Raw genomic sequence first — 26,858 nt, forward strand, 5'->3', positions numbered from 1 at the left:
GATATATGTTATAAACAGGAATTCAGTGTGATTACTTAAACTAATTAAAGATTTTAGCTGGTTCCTGAGCCATATGATATATAAGGCCCTGAAAATTAGCACCACAGAGTCAGCAACACTACATAATAATGGTAAGTTGCATATTAGTTAGCAAAATATATAGTGGCCATAGTAAAGGTTTACTGTAATAATATAAGTTTACTAGACTACAAGAAATTGTGGCAAAGCTCCAACCTTGTCTCAGTGGGTGCCACGCTTCCAGGCAGATTACGCTAGCCTAAGAGGCTCACTGTGACCCTCCACTTAGCCCTTCTCTCTTTAGAGGTAAGGGTCACAGCCTACTGAGCCATTTTCATCATAAACCAGCAAGGGAGGTGGGAAGAAGCAACTCACCCTCTCAAAGTCTCCGTTGTCTCACAGTCTCTGTGATTAATCAGGGAGAGCGGGGAGCCTGGGCCCACCCTCTACTCCAGGCTCCAGCCTAGGGACCCTAATAGTAGCAGCTGTTGGTAGCTGACTTTCTGAAACAGGATGAGTGCAATTCCCTGGGCCATTTTCCTCACAGCAGCCCCTACTTCCTCAACATCTACTTCACCCTTACCTCAACGCCTCCTTCCTTGTGCCTGATAGGGTTCATACTGCCGAATTTCTCCAGTGGCGCAGCTTCCTCCTACAGCCCCTGGCATGCACACCTAACTGACTTAACTGGGAGGGTTTTTCTAGTTCCAGCCAGCCCTTGATTGGCTTCAGGTGTCCCAATCAACTTAGCTATCTCCACTGCTTTCTAGAAGGATCTTAATGAGCCCCAGGTCTCTTGCTTAACCTAGAGCAACTGCCATTTGGTTACCATGGTAACAGGGATTTGTTTAGCCTGGGGCTAACATACCTGTTTCTTACTACTTTCCTATATTCATCTGGCTTTGCCCCATCACAAAATTGTCTGTAGCATGGTATTATTACACACACATGCAATTCAGTGTAAAGTCTCTGTATTCTGCATAAAATTAAATGACAGAATTTGACTCTGTGTAGGAAGACACCCTGAAAAATGCCTTTCCACCACAAAAAAGGCACTTCACACTCAAAAATAAAATAAACATTCTACTCCAAGAGGAGTTTTAACTCCATAAAGAGAGAAGTACCAGAGATGCTATTAAAGTCTCCTAGGGACTTTGCTATTCTTGTGGATTTTGTAGAATGGCATTCAGGTCCCATGGTGATTGGAGGCAATACAAAACCCTAAAATAGATATTAAACATACAACTACCATTATTAAAATAATGACTGCCATCCTAACATATAGTACATCCTTCAAGGGTGTTGCATCCAGCATGGGAAGTTCTATATCATGTCTCATCTTGAGAAATGGAGGAATTGATCACAGAACTAAAAAATAGTGATTGCTTAGGTGCAAGTGATCAAGGCTTGTTATGTGCAAACAGAAATAAAGACCAAATCACTTATATATTTGTTACTTTAAAACTGCCAATTTCACAAAAATGGAAAAAAGTGAGCAAATCATCTGTGAGAAAGAATTTAAACAGAAGAATGTGCATAATTGTGAACTGTTTAAGAACACTATATTAGATGCCCCCAAAGCTGCAACTTGTCTTAGAGGGGGAAGTGAAAGCAGCTTCTTTAAAAAATAAAGGAGAGAAGGGGGCGGCAATTGATCGCAGTGAATATAAGTTATAAGCTAGGAACTGTAGAAACTTGACAAGGGAAGCAAAAGGACACAAAAGCAAAATCTATGGTCAGCAGAGTTAAAAACAATTTTTTTCAAGTAATTAGGAACAGAAGGAATCCTAACAATGGTATTCATCCATTACTGGATGGAAATGGTAGAATTGTCAATAATAACAAAGAAAACACAGAAATGTTCAATAAATATCTGTTCTATATTTGGGAAAAGGCTAAATGGTGTATTCATATGTTGTGAAGATAATGAAATACTTTACATTACAACAGTAACTCTGGACAATGTTAAACCGTGACTATTAAAGTTAGACATTTTCAGCAAATTCATTTTCAGCAAGTTCTTCCCCCATCCAAGAATTTTAAATAAACAGCCAAAGAGCTACTTGGACAGTTCATGTGGATTTTCAATAAGTCTTTGAGCAGTGGAGAAGTTACAGAGGACTGGAAGAAAGCTAACGTTATGTCAATATTTAATAAGGGTAAATGGGATGACTCAGGTAATTGTAAATCAACCTGATGTTGATCCCAGGCAAAATAATGAAATGGCTGATATGGGATTTGATGAATTGAAGGAAGTTAATATAATTATTATCAATCAACATTGGTTAATGAAAAATTAATCTTGTTAAGCTAACTTGATATCTTTTTGATATACGTTTGCTTGATAAAGGTAATAGAGTTAATGTACTATATATACTTAGGCTTCTGGAAGGCATTTGACTTGGTACTACATAATATTTTGATTAAGAAACTAGACTGGCTGATAGGTCTCACAGTGTGATTGTAACTGGGGAACCATTGAGTGGATGTGCTTCCAGAGGGGTCCTGCAAGAGTCAGTTCTTCAGCTGATGCTATTTAACATTTTTGTCAGTGTTCTGCAAGTAAACATAAAATTGTTGCTGATCAAGTTTGCAGATGACACAAAGATTGGAGAAGTGGTAAATAATGAGGAGGACAGGTCACTGATACAAAACAGTGCAGATCGCTTGGTAAACTGGGTGCAAGCAAACAGTATGTGTTTCAATACTGCCAAATGTAAAGTCATTGTAAATATCTAGGAAGAAAGAATGCAGGCCATGCAGGATGGGGGACTATATCCTGGGAAGCCAGGACTTGGGGATCATGGTGGAAAGTCAGCTGAACATGAGCTCCCAGTGCAGCGCTGTGGCCAAAAGGGCTAATGTGATCCTTGCCCGTATAAACAGCTGAATCTTGAGTAGGAGTAGAAAGGTAGAAGAGATTACTCCTGCATTTTCCACTGGCGTGACCTCTCCTGGACTATTATGTCCAATTCTGGTGTTCACACTTCAAGAAGTATGTTGAAAAGAATGGAGTGGGTTTAGAGAAGAGCCACAGAGAATGCAAATGACTTAAGGATTGGAAAACCTACCTTATCGTGAAAGGCTCAAGGAGTTCAGTCTATTTACCTTATCAAAGAGAAGGTTAGGTGTGACTTGATCACAGTCTAGAAGTACGTACATGGGGAACAAATATTCGATGACAGAGGACTTTTCAGTTTAGCAGACAAAGGTATAACAAGATGCAGTGGCTGGAAGTTAAAGCTAGACAAATTTAGAGTAGAAATAAGGCCTACTTCTTAAAACTGTGAGGATAATATAACCACTGGAGCAATTTACCAAGGGTAATGGTGGATTCTCCAGTATTGGAAATTTTTTAATCAAGAATTACAAACATAAGGAAGTACTTCAAAACACAATGGACAGTGAACTTGTGAATTTGTTGCCAGGAGATGCTGTGAAGGTCAAAAGTACAATTGGGTTAAAAAAAGAATTAGATAAGTTCATGAAGGATAGGTTCATCAGTGGCTATTAGCCAAGATGGTCAGGATGCAACCACATGCTTTGTGTGTTCCTAAACATGTGACTGTCAGAAGCTGAGACTGGACGGCAGGGGATAGTTTACTCAATAATTGGCCTATTTTCTTCATTCCCTCTGAAGTGTCTGGCACTGGCCACTGTTGAAAGATGGGAAACTGGGCTAGATGGATCATTGCTCTTACCCAGTAGGGCCATTCTTATGATATTGGATGTTTTTCTAAAAGATGTGCTCTAGTTCAAACATGCCTAACTCTGCTCCCATTCAAATCAATGATAAAAAACCCATTCCTGGTATCTACAGGTTTCTTTCACCCTTGAAAGATTTACTGAAGGATATGAGAACATTTATTATTTTAATAATTGCAGCTATGTTCTTTGGTACGTCTGCCTCTGTCTGTGTGTGTGTATGTAAGCATGTCCTTGATGAAGAACATGATGATATCACCATAAGAAGGCTCTATCTGATGCATCCTCCTTTGCTTCTTTCTCTCCAGAAATATGACTTGTTATGCTTCTTCCAAACACTGGTATGGCAATGGGAATGGGAAATTGTGTTCCAGAGTCCCAGTTGTTTACTTGTGCAGCTCACATTCCAAAAGGTGTGGTCCCTGCTGAGATGGAGAACATGCCAATGGGTTTTTAGATTTGATTGGACATAGAGTAGATGTTTCCAAGTTTGGAATTTCTGTGCATTACGCCAACTACTTATTGCTATACTGTGATCTAGTAATTAAAAAGAGTAGGGAACTGAAAGTTACATAGTAAATAGTAAGATGAGTGAACTTGAGTGCCTGGTATTAAATGAGGATATTAATATAATAGGCATCACATAAACTTGGTGGAACGGGGATAAGCAATGGGACTCAGACATATCAGGGTACAAAATATGTAGGAATGACAGAATTGGTCGTGCTGGTGGCAGAGTGGCACTATATGTGAAAGAAAGCACAGAGTCAAATATATTAAAAATGTTAAATGAATCAAACTGTACCATAGAATCTCTGTGGATAGAAATTCCATGCTTGAATAATAGGAGTATAGCAGTAGGAACATACTACAAACCACCTGACCAGGATGGTAATAGTGATTATGAAATGCTCCGGTAGATTAGAGAAGCTACAAAAACAGAAAACCCAATAATAATGGGGGATTTCAATGATCCCCATATTGACTGGGTACATGTCACCTCAGGATGCGATGCTGAGATAAAATTTCTAGACACTAGAAATTATGACTGCTTCTTGGAGCTGCTAATCCTGGAACCTAGAAGGAGAGAGGCAATTCTTCATTTTTGTCCCAAATGGCACACAGGATCTGGTCCAAGAAGTAAATATAGCTGAACTGCTTGGTAATAGCAACCATAATGTAATTAAATTCAACATCCTTGTGTGAGGGGAAATACCAAAGAAGCCCCCACAGTAGTGTTTAACTTAAAAAAGGGGAACTATACAAAAATGAGGAAGCTAGTTAAACAGAAATTAAAAGGAACAGTTGCAAGATTGAAATGCCAGCAAGGACCATGTAAACTTTTTCAAAACACCATAATAGAGGGTCAAATTAAATGTATACCCCCCCTCCCCCCAAATAGTAAGAGGACTGAAAAAAAAAAGCCATCAACAAAGCAAAAGAGGCATTTAGAGACAAAAAGGCATCCTTTAAAAATTGGAAGTCTGTCCTCGTTTGTATTTTCTTCAATAGGATTTAATTCTGGCAAGTGAAATGCAAAAATATAATTAGACAGGCCAAAAAAGAATTGAAGAGCAACTAACAAAGGAAACACAAAAACTAACAGCAACTTTTTAAAATTACATCAGAATCAGGAAGCCTGCCAAACAATCAGTGGGGCCACTGGACAATTGAGGTGCTAAAGGAGCACTCCAGGAAGACAAGGCTGCTGCAGGGAAGCTAAATTAATTTTTTGCATCAGTCTCCACTGCAGAGGGATTGAGGAAGATTCCCACACACAAGTCATTCTTTTTAGGTGCAAAGCTGAGGCAGTGTTCCAAACTGAGGTGCCGATAGAGGAGGTTTTGGAACAAATTGATAAATTTAACTGTAATAAGAAACGAGGACCAGATGGTATGCACCCAAGAGTTTTGAAGGAACTCAGATGTGTAATTGCAGAACTGCTATATGTGGTATATAACCTATCGTTTAAATCGGCCTCTGTACCAGATGACTGGAAGATAGCTAATGTAATGCCAATTTTTAAAAAGGCTCCAGAGGTGATCCTGGCAATTAGAGGCTGGTAAGCCTAACTTCAGTACCAGGAAGATTGATTGGAACAATAGTAAAGAGCAGAATTATCAGAGACAGAGGAACATGATTTGTTGGGGAGGAATCAACATGACTTTTGTAAAGGGAAGTCATGCCTCGCCAATCTATTAGAATTCTTTGAGGGAGTCAACAAACGTGGACAAGGGTGATCCAGTGGATATAATGTTCTTGAACTTTCAGAAAGCCTTTGACAAGGTCCCTCACCAAAGGCTCTTAACAGGCCCTCTCAGAGGTCCAGAGAGGCCTGGGCCACTTCCAGCTTTTGAGGCCCCTAACCATAGTAAAAATTAAAAATGACAACACATGAAAACAAATTAATGCACCAAAAAAAGAGTAAGACATAATTTCAATATTTTTTTATTTAACAAATGCTTTTCTAGCCTTTTTCTGTGCAAATGCATTAATTAATGAGGAAAAAATCTAGCTTTCGTGCAATGTCACAGTTGATATTAAGCATGGTGAGCCCATTCAAACACTCTTGTCCCATAGTTGAATGGTGATTGTTCTTTACCTGCTTCAACACATTGAAGGTACATTCACCTGAAGCCACTGATGCAGGCAAACTGACAAAAATACGCAATGCAGTTGTGATATTAGGAAACACCCAAGAGAGTCCAAGTTAGCATATTTCTTGAAGCAATTCCTTTGGCTTGCAATCCAATTCAAAGTTCATGGACGATATTTGTTTGAGGAAGATGACCTCATCACTGAGATCTTTTGAGATTTCTTTCTTGTACTGTTGCTGAAATTGTTCAGCTGCAGAAAGTAGATCTTCATTACTCAGTCTGTTGAACTGCCAAAGAAACCCCAAAAAGGTACAAATTAGTTGCAGAGACTCAAATCGATGTGTAAGACCTGATTGAATAGAGTCAGTGATGACAAGGAAGACATTGAGCCTATAATGTTGCTCAGCATTGGATTCAGTAGGTAAATTGCGATTGGTGGAGAACTCAGATGAAATGCCAATATTCTGTGTTACTAATTTGGACTCAGTCAGGATCGCATCCCATTGTTCACAAATCTGTTGGATGTAATTGATAAAACTTTCAATGTTATCCCTCTCAACATCAAGTGTAGCGTTGTGTGCTTCAATTACCAGATTAGTTTGGTAAATCATTGTAAGTAGCTTCATCTACAAAGATGACATCAGAATGCATTCGAATTTGGACATGTGCTTCTGAATAGACTGAAGTTCAGTTCGAGCCTGTGCAGTGAGATTGAGAGATTCAAGCTCATTTAAAACCTTCCTCACTGAATTCAAATGCTGCGCAACTGATTGAATACGGATTGAATACGATCAATCCGTGCAGACCATATAGTTTTGGACATCCCATGCAGTGAAACACGAATATACTGCTTTAGAATTTCCCACCTTTGTGGACTGCTACTGAAGAGATTGTACATTTGCTGAATAGTTCCAAAGTAAGTAATTGCCTCCTTGCATGATTCAGCACAGTCAACACCTACAAGGTTTAGTGTGTGTTTCCACAGCTGGAGAAAATACAGTTTGAATTATACTCAAGCAGAACTGCTTGTGCACCTTTGTATTTCCCAGCCATATTAGATCCATTGTCATAGGCTTGATCAGTGCAGGCTTGAAAATCTAACTTAAAACCTTCTAGAATTGCTAGTACTTGAGCAGCAATTTCTTTTCCAGTTTTTCTTGTGAAATTATCAAACAAGATAAATCTTTCTTCAATTGAAAATTTTGAGCTGTCTACAATCTTAATATATCGAATAACCATAGTAGTCTGTTCCTTGTGAGAACAATAAGGAGTGGCAACAACAGTGATTGAAAAATACCTGGCATTTTGAATCTCATCAAGAATTGTTGTTTGTACGAATGACCCACATAGCTCAATAAACTCGTTTTGTATGCGTGTGGAGAGATGATGGACTTGCATGCACTTTTGACTCTCTTGCAATTCTTGAACACTTTTAACATGCTCTGATAGAAGTGGGTCATATTTACTGAGGAGCTCAACTGTGCCTAGAAAGTTTGCATTTGCACGATCACCAATATCTTGACTATAACCAAAGAAAGCCAATCCTGCTTAGAAAGAAAAAGGATGACATTCAGGATGCACTCAAGAAGTTTTTTCCAGTTATTAGTTTCTGAAGAGAGTTCAGTCAAGACTAAATTCTCAACTGAACTTTCAGCTGATGCTTCCCTACTGGCTGATTTCAGTGCATCTATGGGCTTGGCTATACTTGCGAGTTAGAGCGCATTAAAGGAGCCCTGTGTGCCCTAACTCATGACACATCCACACTAGTAAGGCACGTAGAGCACCTGGACACCGCGGCTGGAGCGCTCCTGGCAGTCCACCTCCACAAGAAGCATAACACTTGCTGAGCCCTGTTGGAGTGCTGCAGAGCCAATGTGGACACCCTGGTCTATTAATGCGCTCTGATCGACCTCCAGAAGTGTCCCACAGTGCCTGTTCTAGCCACTCTGGTCATCACTTTGAACTCTACTGCCCTGCCGTCAGGTGACCAACCGCCTGACCCGCCCTTTAAGTTCTCTGGGAATTTTGAAAATCCCCTTCCTGTTTGCTCAGCCAGGCGTGGATTGCTCTCAGCGAATCTTTCCAGATGACCATGCCTCCACACTCCAGGCGATCCCCAGTGTGGACCTCATCAGTGTTTGCGGGGAGGAAGCTGTCCAGTCCCAGCTGCGCTCCAGCCATACGAATTATGATACCTTCAGGCAGATATCAAGGGACATGATGAAAAGGGGCCATGACTGGGATGCACTGCAGTGCAGGGTTAAAATGAGGGAGTTGCAGAATGCTTACTGCAAAGCCTGCGAGGCAAACAGGTGCTCTGGTGCTGCCCCTGCGACCTGCCATTTCTAGAAAGATCTGGATGTGATACTTGGGGGCGACCCCACCTCCACTCCGAGTACCACCATGGACACTTCAGATCCCAGTTCAACAAGGCAGGAGGAGGAGGAGCAGCAAAGCGGGAGCGAGGGTGCTGAGGTGGAGGAAGACACTCTGGAATCCCTAGATGCATGCAGCCAGGAGCTGTTCTCAAGCCAGGAGGAAGGTAGCTAGTTGCGGCGGCCGGTGCTTGGGGAAGGACAAACACCAGAGGAGGTTCCCGGTAAGCGGCTTCTATTTTGGGAAGGAAGTTATTCGGTACGGGCTCTTGGGGTGAGGATGGTTAGGGCTGCATGCAAACCTAGATGCGGAATAGGGCATTGATACGCTCTCTCACATCGCAGTAATTGGCCTCAGTGATCTCTTCAAAGGTCTCATCCAGAAATTGGGCAATGCACTTGTGTAGGTTTCTCAGAAGAGCCACTGTGTTCCTTCTCCCAGTAAGGCTAACTTGTCCGTGCCACTGTGCTGTGAGGGGCGGGGGGACCATTGCTGCACACAGGCAAGCTGCATATGGGCCAGGACAGAATCCTCATTGCAGTAGAAGACCCTACCTTGCTTCCCAGGTCACCCTCAGCAGCGAGATATCTTCCAGGATGAACTCCTGTGGAAAATGTGGGGACAGTGTTCAGTATAGGGACCCCCGCTGCTGTTGGCTCTCCCCAAGGCACAGAAACCCAGAGGACTGTACAGCCGTGAAACAATCAGTCATGCTTGACCCTGTGCTTACTCACCATTTTGGGGCTCCCATGGGTTATGTGCGCTCGCTTTGGGATGGGCAAATTATGCTATTGTGTAGACTGTGCTTGCCCTTAAGTACGGGGGAATCATTGCTCTGTCTGGTGTGAACAATGCTGCCTCTGTTAAGTGTTGCATTTTGCCTTTACAGATGCAACCTTGAGATCTCATCCGTCCGTGTTATCACCGGCCGAAAGACTCCAAAGAATCAGAAAGAGGCCATGTAGAGGCAAGGAAGACATGTTGCATGAAGTAATGCAGCATTCAAGTAATGAAAATCGAAAAGTGCAGGAGTGGCGAGACAGTGAAAGGAGGATCCGCCAGCAGAATGAGGAGCGCCAGCAGAAAAGCGCGGTGCTCCAGCAGCAAAGCACAGATCGGTAGATAAGCATCATGGAGCGCCAAGCGGACTCAATCCAAGCGCTCGTAGCCATGCTGGCGGAGCACTACCGCCCCCACCCGCCAACCCACAGCCCTTGTCCCAAAACTCTTTCCCTTGTGCCCCCATGTCCCTCCAACCCACTTTCCCCAACTTCCAGGTTCTTATCGCCACCAGTTGCCTCCAACACCCGTAGCTTCACCACCCAGCCCTGAAAACTATGACCCTTACCCTCTGCAGTCAACCCTCATTTCCATGCAGTATAGCCATCCTGAAGTGCAGCACTCATTGCACAGCACTCCAGACAAGAAGGCTGAGTATGATAACAGGGCATACGCAAATCTGTGATTGTACCATTCCCCACCCCACCCACTTGCCCTTTCTGTTTCCCAAGCAGTTGTGTTTCTTTTCAGTAAATGAATTTTCTTTTCAATAAATGGATTTTTTGGCTTTGAGAACATTCATTATTATTGCATAAAGTAAAAGATACCTTAGCCCAGGAAAGCAACAGGCACTGCAAGTCAGCATAGCAAACACAAAAAGAAAAGGAGTTCTTGTGGCACCTTAGAGACTAACCAGTTTATTTGAGCATAAGCTTTCGTGAGCTACAGCTCACTTCATCGGACTCACGAAAGCTTATGCTCAAATAAATTGGTTAGTCTCTAAGGTGCCACAGGTACTCCTTTTCTTTTTGCGAATACAGACTAACACGGCTGTTACTCTGAAACCTGTCATAGCAAACACAATTTCCTATAAACATTGGAACCACTGCACTTCACTCCCGTGCAGGGCACCAGACATTACTGGTGGCTTTCAGCCTCAGATTGCTCCCTCAAGGCATCCCTAATCCCTGCAGCCCTGCGCTGGGCCCCTCTAATAGCCCTGCTCTCTGGCTGTTCAGATTCAGCCTCCAGGTGTTGAACCTCCGAGTTCCATGACTGAGTGAATCTTTCCCCCTTCCCTTCACAAATGTTATAGAGGGTACAGCACGTAGATATAACCACGGGGATGCTGTCATCGACCAGGTCCAGCTTCCCATACAGAGAGCATCAGCGGCCTTTTAAACAGCCAAAAGCACACTTCATAGTCATTCAGCACCAGCTCAGCCTGTTGTTGAACCGCTCCTTGCTGCTGTCGAGGCTCCCTGTGCAGGGTTTCATGAGCCATGGCATTAAAGGGTAAGTGGGGTCTCCAAGGATCACAATGGGCATTTCAACTTCCCCTACAGTGCTCTTTTGATCTGGGAAAAAAGTCCTGGCTTGCAGTTTCCTGAACAGGTCAGTGTTCCGAAAGATGCATGCGTCATGCACCTTTCTGGGCCAGCCTGCGTTAATGTCAATGAAACGCCCATGGTGATCCACAAGCACCTGGAGAACCATCGAGAAGTACCCCTTCCAATTAGCGTACTCGGAGGTTAGGTGGGCTGGTGCCAGAACTGCAATATGTGTGCCCATCTATCACCCCTCCACCGTTAGGGAAACCCATTTGTGCAAAGCGTCCACAATATCATGCACGTCACACAGAGTCACGGTTCTTCTGAGCAGGATGCGATTAATGGCCCTGCAAACTTGCATCAACACGATTCCAATGGTCGACTTCCCCACTCCAAACTGGTTAACGACCGATCGGTAGCTGTCTGCAGTTGCCAGCTTCCAGATTGCAATAGCCACCCGCCTCTCCACCATCAGGGCAGCTCTCAATCTCGTGTCCTTGCGCCATAGGGTGGGGGCGAGCTCCTCACACAGTCCCATGAAAGTGGCTTTTCTCATTCGAAAGTTCTACAACCACTGCTCGTCATCCCAGACTTGCATGACGATGTGATCCCACTACTCAGTGCTTGTTTCATGAGCCCAAAAGCGGTGTTCCATGACGGTGAGCATGTCCATGAATGCCACAAGCAAACTCGTGTCATATGCATTACTTGAGTTGATATCATCATCGGAGCCCTCACTGTCACTTTGGATCATAAGCAATAACTCGACTGCCAAATGTGATGTGCTGGCAAGACTCGTCAGCATACTCCTCAGCAGTTTGGGCTCCATTCCCACAGACTGAAAGGGAAGACAGAGTGTGCAGTACAAAAAACGTTGAAAGATGGCTCCAAATGTGGACAGAAGCACAGGGATTGCTGGGATGTGAACTGATGCATCACGGGGCATTGGGACAGGACCCAGAATGCCCTGCAACTCCCGCCCTCTTCCCATAAGCCATAGCACTAGAATGGGAAGAGGTGCTCTGTGGGATAGCTGCCCATAATGCACTGCTCCCAATGCTGCTACAAGTGCCAGAAATGTGGCCACGCCAGTGCGCTTGTTCCTGTCAGTGTGGACAGACTGCAGCGCTTTCCCTACTGCACTCTCCGAAGGCAGGTTTAACTCAAAGTGCTCTACATCTGCAAGTGTAGCCATGCCCATAGTTTTCTTTGTGTGATGTTGAACTCTCATGTGACGGTATTCGGTCTTTCAACTTCCTCCAGCCTCTGTTGATGCTCCATCCTGACTGACCAGAGAGAACTGATGCATTTGAAGCACTTTTGTTCAAAAGGAAGCAGGGTGCACAGTACAGAGATTGTTTTTCCATACTCCAGCATAATCAGTCTCTTGTGCAGGTCTCACCATTTGGAAATGTTTTTGTCAATAGACGAGTAGGGAAAGCATGATTATCAGCATCTTGTGGAATGTTACTTGGAATCTGAAAACAACTAATTTGAAGAAAAGAATGCATTTGGGCAGCATTGCTCTTGTCAGTAATTCCAATGTCAGTCACAGTCAAACCTGTAGTACTCATGAATTGCTCTTGCTGTGTAAGATCTACATCTTCCTGTTGCTGTTGAGTTTCTTGATCGTACACAGGATCTTCTCCTGCATCTGTTCCTGTTGGCACATCTCCTTCTTGACTACTGTCCTCATGTTCAGATATTGGCATTGAAATATCACCTGTTGCAGTTGCGGAATTTTCATTATCTGCAGCATTGTTTGTTGGGTAAGGTGTGTTTTCCAGTGGTTTGAGAAATGAAGTTATTGGCTTTGAGCTCTTAGTTGCTGCTGCTTCACTCAGTTGTTTTTGCTGTCTCTTGTTTGCACCACTTTCAAATCTCCTCTTCGTAGTGATCTAACTGGTCAATATGTAGCCTATCCACACTTGAAATATTCTGCTGTAAATAAGTAGCTTATCTACACTTGAAATCTTCTACTGTAAACATGTACACAAATGCTGAATGGTACACAAATGCTGAAAAGACTTAAAATGAAGGAATACTAATTAAGAACACAAAATGAAAGATAATAATGAGGAATTCTCACACATAAATAATTCCTTAATCAACTAGAAGTAAAATGATAAAGACACTAAAATGTAACAATTTTCTACCTTTCAACATGCACTTGATCCAGCACCAGCCACTATTAGTGGTTTGTTTATATAATCAGCTGATCTGAGAGGACATGTTCATCACGGTCTAATCTTGTGGCATCAGAACTGATATATTTTTATTAATATTTATGAACATTTTTAACTCTTTAATATGACAAAATCAGTTAGCAAAAAAAATATGTCTTTTACCAAATCACATCTCTTATTTGCTTAAATTTGCAGCTCTAAGCTGAGAGAGTGTGTCACATTTTGGTGCGATATGGATGTGCATAAAAACAAGTTGTGAAACTTATCAAATGCCAAAAAATTAACAAGTGTCTAAATTTGAGACTCCTCTTGAGCTTGAGGCCCAGGCCAAATGGCCCTCCTGGCCTCTCCTCTGATTGGCCATGGATCTTAAACAAAATAAGCAGTCATGGGTTAGGAGGAATTAGGGAAAGCCCTCTCATGTTCAGTAACTGGTTGAGACAGGAAACAAAGGGCAGGAATAAATGGTCAGTTTTCAGTGGAGAGAAGTAAATAATGGGGTCCCCCACAGATCTGTACTGGGACCTGTGTTGTTCAACATTCATAAATGATCTGTAAAAAGGCATAAACACTGAGATGACACAGTTTGCGGATGATACAAAATTACTCAAGATAGTTAAGTCCAAAGCAGACTGCAAAGCATTGCAAACGGATCTCACAAAACCAGATGACTGGGCAACAAAATAGGAGATGATATTCAATGCTGATAAATGCAAAGTAATGCATGTTGGAAAACATAATCCCAATTATACCTCCAAAATGATGGGGTCTAAATTAGCTGTTACCACTCAAGAAAGAGATCTTGGGGTCACTGTGGATAGTTCTCTGGAAACATCCACTCGCTATGCAGTGGTAGTCAACAAGGCTAACAGAATGTTCAGCGCCATTAGGAAAGGGATAGATAATAAGACAGAAAATATTATAATGCCACTTAGAAAGCCATGGTACTCCCATACCTTGAATATTGCATGCAGTTCTGGTCATTCCATCTCAAGAAAGATATATTAGAATTGGAAAAGGTACAGAGAAGGGCAACAAGAATTATTAGGGGTATGGAACAGCTTCCATATGTGGAGAGATTAAAAAGACCGGGACTGTTCAGCATGGAAAAGAGACAACTGAGGGGGGATATGATAGAGGTCTATAAAATCTTGAATGGCGTGGAGAATGTGATTAAGGAAGTGTTATTTACCCCTTCACATAACACAAGAACTAGAGGTCACCCAATGAAATTGACAGTCAGCAGGTTTAATACAAACAAAAGAAAGTACTTCTTCATACAACTCACAGTCAACCTGTGGATCTCGTTGCCAGGGGATGTTTTAAAGGCCAAAAGTATAACTGGGTTCAAAAAAAGAATTATGAAGTTCATGGAAGATAGGTCTATTAATGTTTAATAGTCAGGGATGCAACCCCATGAACTGGGTGTCCTCTGATGGCTAGATGCTGGGACTGGATGACGGGGGATGGATCAATCGATAATTACCATGTTTTAGTCATTCCTTCTGAAGTGTCTGACATTGGTCTTTGTGAGAAGACAGGATGCTGGGCTAGATGGACCATTGGTCTGACCCACTATGGCTGTTCTTATCTTCTTATAATTTGAGTTAAGGTACTTTGAGTTCTGCTCCCACTGCTGCCACTGACTTGCTGTATGATCTTTGGCATATAGCTTTTAAATTGTGTACATTATCAGTTTCACCACCTATAAAATGTTATCCCACATGGCAAGGGGAACCCAGTTATACTTTTGGCCTTCTAAACATCCCCTGTCAAGGATGGTGGTAGATCTGATAAGTTTGTAAAGCACTGTGATAGTGTGAATGATGCTACGTAAGTGTTCATATCTGTGCAGTGCAAACCCTCAAAAGCTTTCTACTAAGTCATGAACAAACCTATTAAGTGCCAAAGGAATATTGTTGCTTGTGTCTGGTCATTGAGTACAGAGCGAATGGCTTAGACATGTTCCTATCTATAGTGTATATTTTTGTTTTTAAAGCTCTCTTTTTATATCTTTTGTAGATCACATTAATGGATGCCAACTATGTCATGGATGAGACTCTTGGCACATCAACATTTCTTATATCCTCTCTGAAACTGGGGGAGAAGAAAGAAGTTCCATTTACTTTTAATGAAGTAAGTTGCAAATCTCAATAGTTTGGCCTGTTTTGCTAAAGTCTCAACCATGACTATGAATGTTAATGCAGTAGCAGCTGACTTGAAATCTGGTATTTGGCAAGTCAGAGCACACAATGTAAGTCTGTTTTCAGGTTTCTTATCTTTAGCTACACAGTATTCTGGTTGGGTAGCAGCCTGGGAGTTTTGCTTTTTCCTAGATCACATAGAAGCTATTGCTTCTGTAGTAGATTACATGCTATCCATGTAGGTACTATCATGCCCTGACAGCTTTTCCAAAAGGACCTCACTTTCTCCTCACTGATGCTGATTTCAACTCAGAGTTGCCTCCCAATTACACTGTTGGAAGATGAGGAGATGGTTTGTCCTTCCTTTGATACTGGCAGGGAGCTCCTGCTCTGAGATATATGGAAGTCCCAAGATCACCCTCATCCCCAGCATCCTCATCTCAATAGTATACACATTATATATTTCTGTATGGGAGAAGAGTGGGAAAAACATCAACATTCAATAGTTATTTTTAAAACATAATACATTAGTATCCCTTCCAAGAGGACTCTGTGTGATGCAGTAACTTCAAGATACATCTCAGTGGAGCAAGCCTCTGCTCAATTCAATTCAATAGGACTTTATTGGCCTGAGGAGCAATTCAAATGCTGTAATGCAAGTTACCTTCTACTATGCTGTGTGTGGCTCCAGGAGCACTAACAGAGATTATTTAACTATTCTACATAGCACTGCTAGTAAATGACTCGCAGTAACACAGCCTTGGTTAACATATAATGATGTGTTTATGTGACTTCTGTAAAATTAAGGCAAGTCACAACTGAATTATTCTGTCTGAGCCTTTATACAAAACTAATTGAGTTAATTTAGCAGCAATCTCAGTCTATACTATAAATCCTTAAAAAAAGAGATAGCTGAAAGAGAGTTTGTAGCTGAAGTTTTTCTTTAGATGTTAAAGTATTTACATTCTATACAATGTATGTGTTTCAGTTTCACTCCATAATGTATATAATCATAAATTTTGATCCGTGGCCCTTCCTACAAAGCTTTAGGGCATGTGGTATCACTACTAAAGCCTGTTTGGTTAAAGCAAATAATTGATTAAGGCCTTTTTGGTAAATCAGTTAAGAAATGTATATAAAGTGTAATTTACTGCAGCCTGAGAGTTGATGTAATTCTAACACCATCTCTTTCGGAAGTTGTTGCTTACCTGACACACTTACTTGTGTCTTATGAATGCTCTGGTTAATTCCTGATCTTTTTCACTTTTTGGTTGACTCTTCTGTATTGGTGTCTTGGTCTTCCATGTTACAGAAATAAGACTTGAATTATCATTTAGTTAGTAAAAAAGAGAGGTAGAGGAAAAGGGGTTGATGTATCTGTAATTAATTGCGACCAATATGCTTTATATATTGTGTGTTAATGTTAAGTTGTCAAATTGCAGATACCTTTTTTCTGTGGATGGAGTCATTTAGTTCACTAACTTTCCTTTACATTAGACAATGAGTAGGGAAAAGGCTTGTTTAAAGAAATCAAACTATGATGAGCCTTACGAGTAGAACTGTTCAAATAACTGATTTTTCAAGTCCAGTGGTAGTTCTGAAAAACAGAAAAAAAAAATCAGTTCAGGTCAAACCAAATCTTAAATGTTTCAAAAATTTGAATCAATCGAAAAGATCAGTTTCAGGTCTGTTCCACAGCAGTCTTCCACATTCTAGCAGGGAGGACAGTGGTGGTGGCAGCAGGACTTCCTCCTCCTCTGGCAATTTTGTGTCAACTTCACAGATTGTTTTGGGTCAACCAGGACTGCATTTTTTATTGAATAAAATATTCATGAGAAATTTTTTACCCAGCTCTACTTATGAGAGAATGGTGAGGAATTCCAAATCAGGTTGAACTCAACATGCACAGCTAATATATACCATCTGTGCCTAATATTTGTATTTTGTCATAGAGAATGGAGTGCTGTTGAATCTGGCATTTCACTTCTGGAGTCTATTTAATATTCAGAGTTTACATTCTTAAAGCCAGTGCATCACTGCATGTTTTCATTTTGGCCTTCTAAAGGCCTTACTGGTACTCCACCTTCTAGGGGCAGGTGCTATGTGGGAGAGTTTGTTACTCATAAAAGAGTGTAATAGCAGACATATTTCCCTTATGCATCATAGAGTTCAGGGAGGTAGAATTGATCCTAGTGCTTGCCTGGTTCGAGCTGCTTCTTACACTGAGACATGCCTAACAGATATGATCTATCCCTTAAGGATCAGGCATTGACATTTTTTCAACTTTTTGATTTCAAATGTCACCACAAATATTGTTTGATTAAAGAATATTTGTATCGGTCCTTCTAGCTTTGAATACATAGTGAGTTTCTGTTGGACTGTTTATTCAAAATAGGCAGAAAACATCTTTTTCTTTCTCTTTGACTCTCAGTCAGCTGTGATAAAGTCTTCTCTTATCTTTTAGCCTTTATGCATGCCTAAAGAAGTTAATTAAAAGTTTGTATAATAATAATGATGATAATTTTAATTGCACATGCAAGGGCTGCAGGCTTGGACGTTTTATCTTTTAAATTACACTGTAAACATATTTGCTTGTGATGGCAGACTTGGTGTCTCAGACCATACAGTACAATCATTTACCTGTGTGTCATTGCTTCAAATCCAGATCAGAGATGTAGTACCTACTGGTGCGGCATGTGGAGCAAATAGTACTGCTATTGGCAGCAGAGGCCAAGGTTTTTAGAAATGTGGAGCTTGAACTAAAATTACATCCTGGTCAAGGGTGACACTCACTCACAAAGCAATGTATGAGGGAAGACAATGCTAATGGGACTTGACTAATTCAAGTCAAGATTTAACACCACATACTCTCTGTGTTAACTGAGAACTGTAGTCTCTGTACTGTGTGACCCCCTTCGAAAGCACTCTGTTCACTCTTCCAAATAGTCATTCTTCCTAAGGAAATCCATTTACATATCTGGTCAATTGTTTCCTCTTTTTAAAGTGAATGTATAACTTATAAGGAGGAGGATGCGTGTATATTCAAAGTGCATGTGTTTTCTTTCATCTATAAATGATATAATCAGCTTGAAATGTTTCTTGTTTAGGTCACAGAAATGACTTTGGAATTGTTTCTTGAAGTCTGGTAAGTATCTCACTTAACCAAACAAATATGTAGAGAATGACTGTGTGAGCAGCCTATTTATTTTCTATTCATTGTAATTTTTTTTCCCAAAGTATATAAAATGAAATGCAAAATTAACTAGTATTAAAGTTGAAATATCAAGCACTGAAAATTCAGGACAATTCAAAAGTGAAGGTTGCGACCACAAAGTAAGTCTGCTGTTGACTTAAATGGGATCATTCATGTGAGTAAAATTATGCACTTGTTTAAGTGTTTGCAGGAGCAAGGCTGTAGTTGATAAGATCCTTGTTCCAGGGCCTCCACTACGTGTGCTCCTTTCCAGTGGTCCTCTCCTATGCAGAACTTTAGAAGCTCAGTAGGCAGCCAGCCTCAGGAGTTATCCTTATTGCAGTCATCTCCCACTCTTCCACAGCAATTTTCCAATCTAATCTCAACTTTTAGCTAGCTAGCTGCAGATGCATGCTCATCAGATCAATCTTTAAGATTTTAATCCTGCAAAGACTTATGCTTATACTTAACTTTGCACACGGAGGATATTCCTGTTGAAGTAATTGCAACTGACTTTAATGGAACTGTGCACTATCAATAAAACTATGGCCCCACTGAAGTGAATGGCAAGGCTGTCATTGACTTCACTGGTGCCCGGATTTAGCCTCATGTGCAAAGTTAAGCACATGCATAAATCTTTTCAGGGTAAGCAAATAATGAAATGCTCTCATGCGCACCTTCACATTTTCATCTCAAAGTCTTTATTTTAAATCCATTCCTCATCTCCACACATAACAAAGTAAGAAATAATTCTTCAATGAAGGCTATTTACAGATCTGGTTTTATAGATCAACTATTTTTTGAATGATCCCTATGAAGAAAAATGTGGTCATAATATTTTTTGAAAGTGAGGAAAAATTATTTGTATGACTGTAGCACCTAGGAGCTCTAAACATGGTCCAGGGCCCTATTGTGTAGGTACTGTACCAACGCAGAACAGAAAGATGGTTCCTGCCCCAAATTCACTTCTCATTTCTCAAGAATGTCTGAAGTGATTTAGTGAAATAAATATATTTGGGAGAGGAGGGAATTCTATTTAATCCTAATCTATTTAAATTCTTATGCCATCCTCGTTACTGTAGTACCTGAACACCATCCACCAGTGAATGAAGTGATATGACTCATTTTTATCATGTGTGGTTTCGCCTCTCTTCAGAGAAACAACATATCTTGAGGAATAGGTCTGGCACCAAAATTTTCAATCTAAAATTTATGAGCAACTGAAAACAGAGAACTTAAAAATTGACTAATTTTCTTCTGTAACTATAGTAGTGATTTCATGCACCATCACTATATTAAATATAACTCCTTATGGCGGGAAACAGCCCCTAGGGTTTGTTTCATCTTATTCTTTATGCCAACAGATAGACATCTGTGTGTGGTCCACTCGGCCACCCCTAAAACTCCTATGGCTTATACATTTAGACACAACAGGGTGTGATTAATTCATGCTTACGATGTTAACTCAATACAAGCCTCATAGCCATGTTGTGTTGCAATTATAGAATATATTAGGATATCGTAACAACATGGCACAAGGGGCCAAATTATGCTCCCAGCTACACTCTGGAAACCCCACTGGTTGTAGAGAGACTGCAGAGATGTAAAAGACAGCAACATTCAGTCCACTGTATTCCTAAATCCAAGGCCAGGGCATTGTGATTAGCCAGTCTGGTTGCTGTATTTTTCATGTCTGTAATTTGCATCGAACACATATGAAATATGCTGTTTAATTTAGCTGATGAAACTCAGAAATCTGCAATTCCTTTCAGTCGTGCTGTACAGTACAGCAGTCACTGCTCTCTGAATTGTACCATTATGTGCATTTTGGTGGTGCCTTGCTTCTAGGCAGTCTTTTTTCTTCTTTACTCATTCTGTTCATCTGACTGCATAATAGTTTGATTCACTGTCTTGTGATGTATATTTCCACTTTACCTAAGATGTTACATGTTCACAGGTCTGTATGTTTGTCGAAAAGGAACCCTGGAGGGTGCTGTCTAGTAACTGAGTTGTCAAAATACCCCAAAGAGATGTTTAGCTCATCTTTCATAATGGCTCACTTTCAGTGAGGTATATGTGAGCAAAGATTTTTGCCAGGTCCCCTCCCCCCCCACCAAACCCCCTTTTCCAACATACAGCCTATAGCCCTGATGCACCAAAACACTGAAGTATGTGCTTAACTTTCAATGAGTGGTCTCATCGAATTCAATGGCACTACTCACAGAGTTAAAGTTAAGGGCATGATAAAGTCCCTGGTGGATTGGAACCTTTCTAATAATGTGTATTGATAAAATAGACATGCAATAAAAAGTACAGAGGGAGCACTGGGGATCACACCCTCCGAGTGGTGTACAAGATCAGTGAGTCTTAACCATCCCGAGTCAAATGGCAGATGAAACTTCTTACCCTGCCTACACTATGTGCAGTGGAAAGTAGGAGTCCAGTTTGTGGAATCCCAAGAAAATCCCAATACAAAAATTAGGCCCTGCTGGATACATTGGGGATCCACTTCTGGCCTAAACGACACTGGTGCAAGTCCTGCTGAGTTTGCTACCACATTTGTCACTCAGTGACAATCTCAGGGGAGAGGCCAAGGACTGAGTGTCCATGGAGATTGAATTATCATCTCACCACTTGACACAGCACCTCTAAGTCAACATTAATGTGCGCTAGTGAGGTTATGCAAAGAAGCATTCGTTGCAGTTGTTCAGACTGTCTTTGATCTGTGGATAAGCAGAGAATTCAGTTCCTGGGCTGTGAATCTAGCACTTTTTTATCAGTGCTAACTTCACTTTTTTTTAAAAAAAGACCACAGAATACATTACTAGCAGCTGAATATTTTATGTCTTCTCTTTCATGTGTTCACTAGTGTATGAACTGTAGTCCTGCCAGATAAAATGAGTTAAATACTGGGAGGGTTCATATTTGCTAAAGAGACACTGTGACCATTCTTTCCCCTTAGAATGGCTTAATGGAAAGTACGATTATGCAGTGTATCTAGCACTTTGTATTTTATTGCTTTTATAACGTAAACCAATAGCTCCTGTTCCCATTAAAGTCTATGGGATCATAAGTGAAATTTTGTTTATCAGTTTTGGGGTTCACAGTCTGTCTGTTTTGCAAAACAGCTCTTCAACTGACCTCCGATTCAGCATGGCTCTGTGCGATCAGGAGAAGACATTTCGACAGCAGCGGAGGGAAAATATCATGCAGAAAATGAAAACCCTCCTAGGAGCAGAAAACAGCAAGAACTTGGCCACTTCCCGTGATGTGGGTTTGAAATGCTACTGTGAATAATTACAACCTGAGCAGCCAGATCAGTACAGTATTACCTTTGGAACCCTATTCCTGTCTTTCTGAAAGACATGAAAATAAAGAATAGGATGAAGGGTACAATTCAAAGTTTTGTATAAGTACAAATAAACATCTTTTAGTCGCAGCACGTTCATGATATGGGATGAGGCTGATTTTGCCATCTCTCGAAGTTGTAAGTTAAATCTTTAGGCTTATCCTGCAATGAGTTTCATGCTCATGGAGCTCCATTGAAGTCAGTAGCGCTCTACTCATGGCACAGGGATCTACCTGGATGGAGCACATTTCAGGATCAAAACCTTGGCTTTTAATCTTTATTGACACTTTCATTAAACAGCCTGTAACATAATTTTCAGTTCTTTTCTTTCTGAATCTTTAACAAAACACCTAAAAGAAAGTCTACTTATGTTAGATCAGAGATCCATCAGCTCCTTCTCTATTGCTATTATTGTATCTTTAGTGTCAGGAACCATGAGGTTGAGTTCCCTCTCATCTGAGCCTGGGTTAGCCAATTCAGCATTGCTCCTCCTCCAGTCTGCCCCAGCTCTGCTCCCTTGCCTGACTCCTGATGCTGGCTCTGAGCCTTGGCTCTGGTTAGTGCAGTGATTCTCAAACTTTTGTACTGGTGACCCCTTTCAAATAGCAAGCCTCTGAGTGTGACCCCGCCCTTATAAATTAAAAACACTTTTTAATATATTTAACACCATTATAAATGCTGGATGCAAAGTGGGGTTTGGGGTGGAGGCTGACAGCTCACAACCCCCCATGTAGTAACCTCACGACCTCATGAAGGGTCCCAACCCCCAGTTTGAGAACCCCTGAGTTGGTGGCTTCTGACCCCAGCTCTGACCCTTGGCTTGACTCCTATCCCCTGCTCTAACCATTAGACTGCCCACATCCTGGTTCTGACACTTAGAGCTTTATACTGCAAAGTGCTGGGCATCTCCTACAAGGTGCTTGCACTCTGCTGAGTACACTAGCAGGACTGGGTCCTTGCACTCTGATTTTTTCAGAGGAGATAAGCACCTGCAAGACCCATTGTTATGGGTGCTCAGCACTTCTGAAAACCAAGTCATTAGGGTCAGATTCATAAAATATTTAGGTGTCTAAAGATACAGATTGCACATAGTGAGCTTTACAAAACTGTCTCAATGGGCTAAGGCCTAACTCCGATGGCTTTCAGTGGGAATTAGGCACCTAACCTGTTTAGCCATATGTGTAAATCACACCAGGCACCTATCTGCATTTTTAGGGACCTAAATTCCTTTGTGAATCTGGCCATTAGTGTCTAAGGATCATTTTTTGTTACCACCAGTTAAACACAGTGACAATTATTTGGTCTCTGCACATTGGCTGGCTGATAACACTGAAATGAAGACTGTCCTTACAGCACATGTTTATATGGGTTTAGGTTAGGAAGCTGTCTTTTTCTTTTAGCATTAGCAGAATGTGATAGACTTTTGCAGGGATTGTTTTAAATCTGCAAGTTTTATAAAACTCAGGTTTGTACCAAGTTAACTGATTACCCAAACTGACTTTTGTTGAAATCAAAGAAAGACTCCCATTGACTTAAATAGGAGCTGGATTGGACTATTCCAGAACAAAACTATACCACAGCCCTTTGGATGTTTGCAAATGGACATAGCCTTACTGTAGTTTGATGGAGGCAGTGTGGTCTAGGGATTGGAGCATAAAACTGGGAGTTGGGACTCTTGGATGCAGTTCTCCTTTCTGATATGACCTCCTGCATGAGTCACTTACTCTCTTACTCTATTTTTAAGTGGACATGTCACCTGTGCCTAGGCTTAATTGATTGATTGTAAAAGGCTTTGGATCGTTGAGTGAAAGGTACCATACAAGTGCAATTAGAGCTGGTGAAAAAGAGAATGCTGTTGGAAAATGCTCATTGAACAAACTTGAATCATTTCATGGGACTGTATTCATTTCATCAACATTTTTGATGGGGAATTATCCAAATGTTTCATTTCAATAAGGTCAGAACATTTTGTTTCAACTTTATCATATTGTTTTGACTGTTATATTAGAATATAATATAAAAGACAAAATGATAAAGTTGGAACCAAATGTTTCAACCTTATCAAAAAGAAACATTCAAAACAAAATATTTTGGAATATTTAGTTTTATAGAAAATTCCAAGATTTTGACTTCTCATCTCAAATCTGGATGAAGCAAAAATGTGAAATCTCACCATTTCCAGTAGCACACAAATTCTGGTGTTTGGTCAGCTTTGTGTACAGTTCCCAGAAAACATTGCAACTAGCATCCGACAGATAGGGGAATAGGGACAATTTTGATTGGCTGTTCTGTATTCTCTGATTACTGACAAGCTTGTTTCCCAATTGCTGCTGTCCCTTTGCTCTCCACCATATTGCAGAGGCTTTTTTCCTTCCACTCCCAAGTCCTGCATCTCCTTCTCTGTTTCTCTTCCCTCAGGTCCCATTGATCTAGGTGAAAGCTTGTAACTTGGGCATGTCTGCTTTTCACAGTGTATGTTCCTTGCACATTTCCATTTAAGCCTTTATGAAAATTGCATTGCACAAAAGCAGTTGTAGCAAAGCCTTGCAAGCAGGGAAGTTACATATTTAGAATTGCATTTCACCTTCCCTTGAGGAGCGAGAAAGCCTCTTGTCTTCCTCTCTCCCTCTCTCCCTTTTCTGGTTTTGAGGAGCTGGGGGTAGGGAAAGACTGGCAATAAACTTGTCCTCTACTATGTCTATAGTACTAATATGCAAGCCTGCACTCGACACACATGTTACACCAGTTGAGTGAACTGAAACCAAATGCATGGAGCCGAGCTGCTCCTCTCATAGCAACACTTGCTACTTTGCACGGCCCCAGGCCACCCAGTTATTTTTCAAAGTGGGCAAAGTGGTTAATAGGGGTGTGGTTAGGACGTGCTGTCTTTCTTAGCCACTTCCTTTCTACACAGACCCACGCTATAGCTCTGCTCTACATTTGTGTTGCTGGAAATGAGGAGGTGATCGTACAGGCAATAGGCATTTATGCAGCAGCAGGAGTCCTCTCTCCTGTGGCAATGATTATTTTTCTCTGCCACTGACATGGTCTTTAATTACATCAAGTAACTAGCCAGAATAGGAGGGAGGGTAGTTTTAGATAAGAAGAATCCCTTCAAAACCAGTTCCCTACAAGGGAAGAGGTACCACAATCGGGCATTACTCTGAGCTCTATGCTCTGTTTGGTACATTGGGGGCATAAACTATTAAAATTAGTGGGAGTTTTCTGCATGCAGCTATAGGTCACTTCCCACAAGCTCTATATCATGAATTCTGTGATTCCCATGATGGCTGTGGATTTAAATACAGAGGGAATGTAAATGATGATCATTCTTTTCTTTGTTGAACACTTCAAAAGAGCAGCCTTTTGGAGTTTGCTGTGTCCTGAAGGGGATTGAGCCTTTCCCTCCTTCTCCCGCCATTACAGTGGTTAATAGACTTGCTGACCAGTGATGGCTTGCGAGTATCCTTAAATACTTTTCTTCTTCTGGGCTTGCACCTGGAACTCCCCTCTGCTTAGCCTGTTGAGATTTGCCTTTATAGATTAATTAGCTAATGTTTGTAAAGAGCTTTCAAAGTTTAAAGCACATTGTAAGTGCTGAGTAATATTACTAATATAGCGCTACTGTTCAAAGCAACCTCTCTATCAGTGGGATGTTGGTTTAGTAAAACAGGCATGTCCTAATTCTTCACTTTAGTTTTGTTGTTCTTTGACAGAAACCTATCCCTTGTACAGAATGACAAAGAAAGATAATGCCAATAAATACCTGTGGTTGGAATTATTAATACCTAGAACTTATATGGTACTTTACATCTGAAAAGTGCTGTACAAACACTAATCAGTTAATCTTCTTTTACTGAATTAAAATCCAATCTTTTGTATAGAGCGGAAGGTCAAATATGACATCCAAAGTTTTGCAATTGTTGGGTGCAGCCATTTCCACTGGCTACGTGTTTTAGATCTAAGAAGCAAAAGTGGGGTTCATTGCTGATTTATTTCAATGTTGACTTAAAATTTGCAGCCTGTGTTAAAATTCCCATGTAAACTATAAATAAGTAAACTATAACATTTGTTTCCTCTGCATCCTTAAAATCTTCCCAACCACTGTAAATATGAAAATGTCTCAGTGCAGGTACAGGAAGCAAACACTGAAATTAATAAAATCCAAAGCGGGGGGAAGGGATAGCTCAGCGTTTTGAGCATTGGCCTGTTAAACCCAAGGTTGTGAGTTCAATCCTTGAGGGGGCTATTTAGGGATCTGGGGCGAAAATTGGGGATTGGTCCTGCTTTGAGCAGGGGGTTGGACTAGATGACCTCCTGAGGTCCCTTCCAAACTTGATATTCTATGAAATTAAAACAATTTTTTGCTTTCATCAAAAGAATCACATGCTGTTATAAAATGCAGTAGAGCAAGATCCTTCCACCCTTACTTGCAGTACTTTACTGTGCAAATGGTGCCATTTAAATGAAGAGAAGGGCACTAGTCCCTGTGAGTAATAATTGCACAATTTTGCCCTTGTTGATTTAATATTGCTTAAGTAAGCTATGATTGGCATGTTGGCTAGCATGTTGAAATCATACTGCAGATAATGTACAGCACTTTCCTGTCATTGGTATAAGAAGTATCATCAGTGAGATGTATAAATTGATGAGTGATTTTGGTTACCTGCTATTTTATTCCCACAGCTAATGAAATGGACTGGGACTGAGATAACTATTAGAGGGATTAGACCAGAGATTAGATAGTGGGATTAATTTACCACTCTATGGGCCAAACTGACTTTCCTGGGATTTGCAGACTAAGAAAAAGAGAGAGATGAAATTGTGGCCTCACTTAAATCAATGGGAGGTTTGCCATTGACTTCAATGAAGCAAGGCTTTCACCCTGTTAGTGAAATTCCATCACCCTTTCCTTTTTTCTTCACTGGTTTGAGGATTTCTTTCCCCTCCCTTGTTTCTG

At 41.0% G+C, this 26,858-nt stretch overlaps 1 protein-coding gene across 1 annotated transcript in view; it reads left to right on the forward strand.

The window, feature by feature from the left end:
- Positions 1-26,858, forward strand: part of PLA2G4A (phospholipase A2 group IVA) — a 134,414-nt gene that overhangs the window by 62,350 nt on the left and 45,206 nt on the right. The window contains exons 5-7 of the mRNA XM_077825030.1: positions 15,235-15,348; positions 18,464-18,501; positions 21,678-21,819. Coding sequence (XP_077681156.1) covers positions 15,235-15,348; positions 18,464-18,501; positions 21,678-21,819 — 294 coding nt within the window. The remainder of the gene's footprint in view (positions 1-15,234; positions 15,349-18,463; positions 18,502-21,677; positions 21,820-26,858) is intronic.

Source organism: Eretmochelys imbricata, chromosome 8 (assembly GCF_965152235.1).
Source record: "Eretmochelys imbricata isolate rEreImb1 chromosome 8, rEreImb1.hap1, whole genome shotgun sequence".
NCBI classification, from domain to species: Eukaryota; Metazoa; Chordata; order Testudines; family Cheloniidae; genus Eretmochelys; species Eretmochelys imbricata.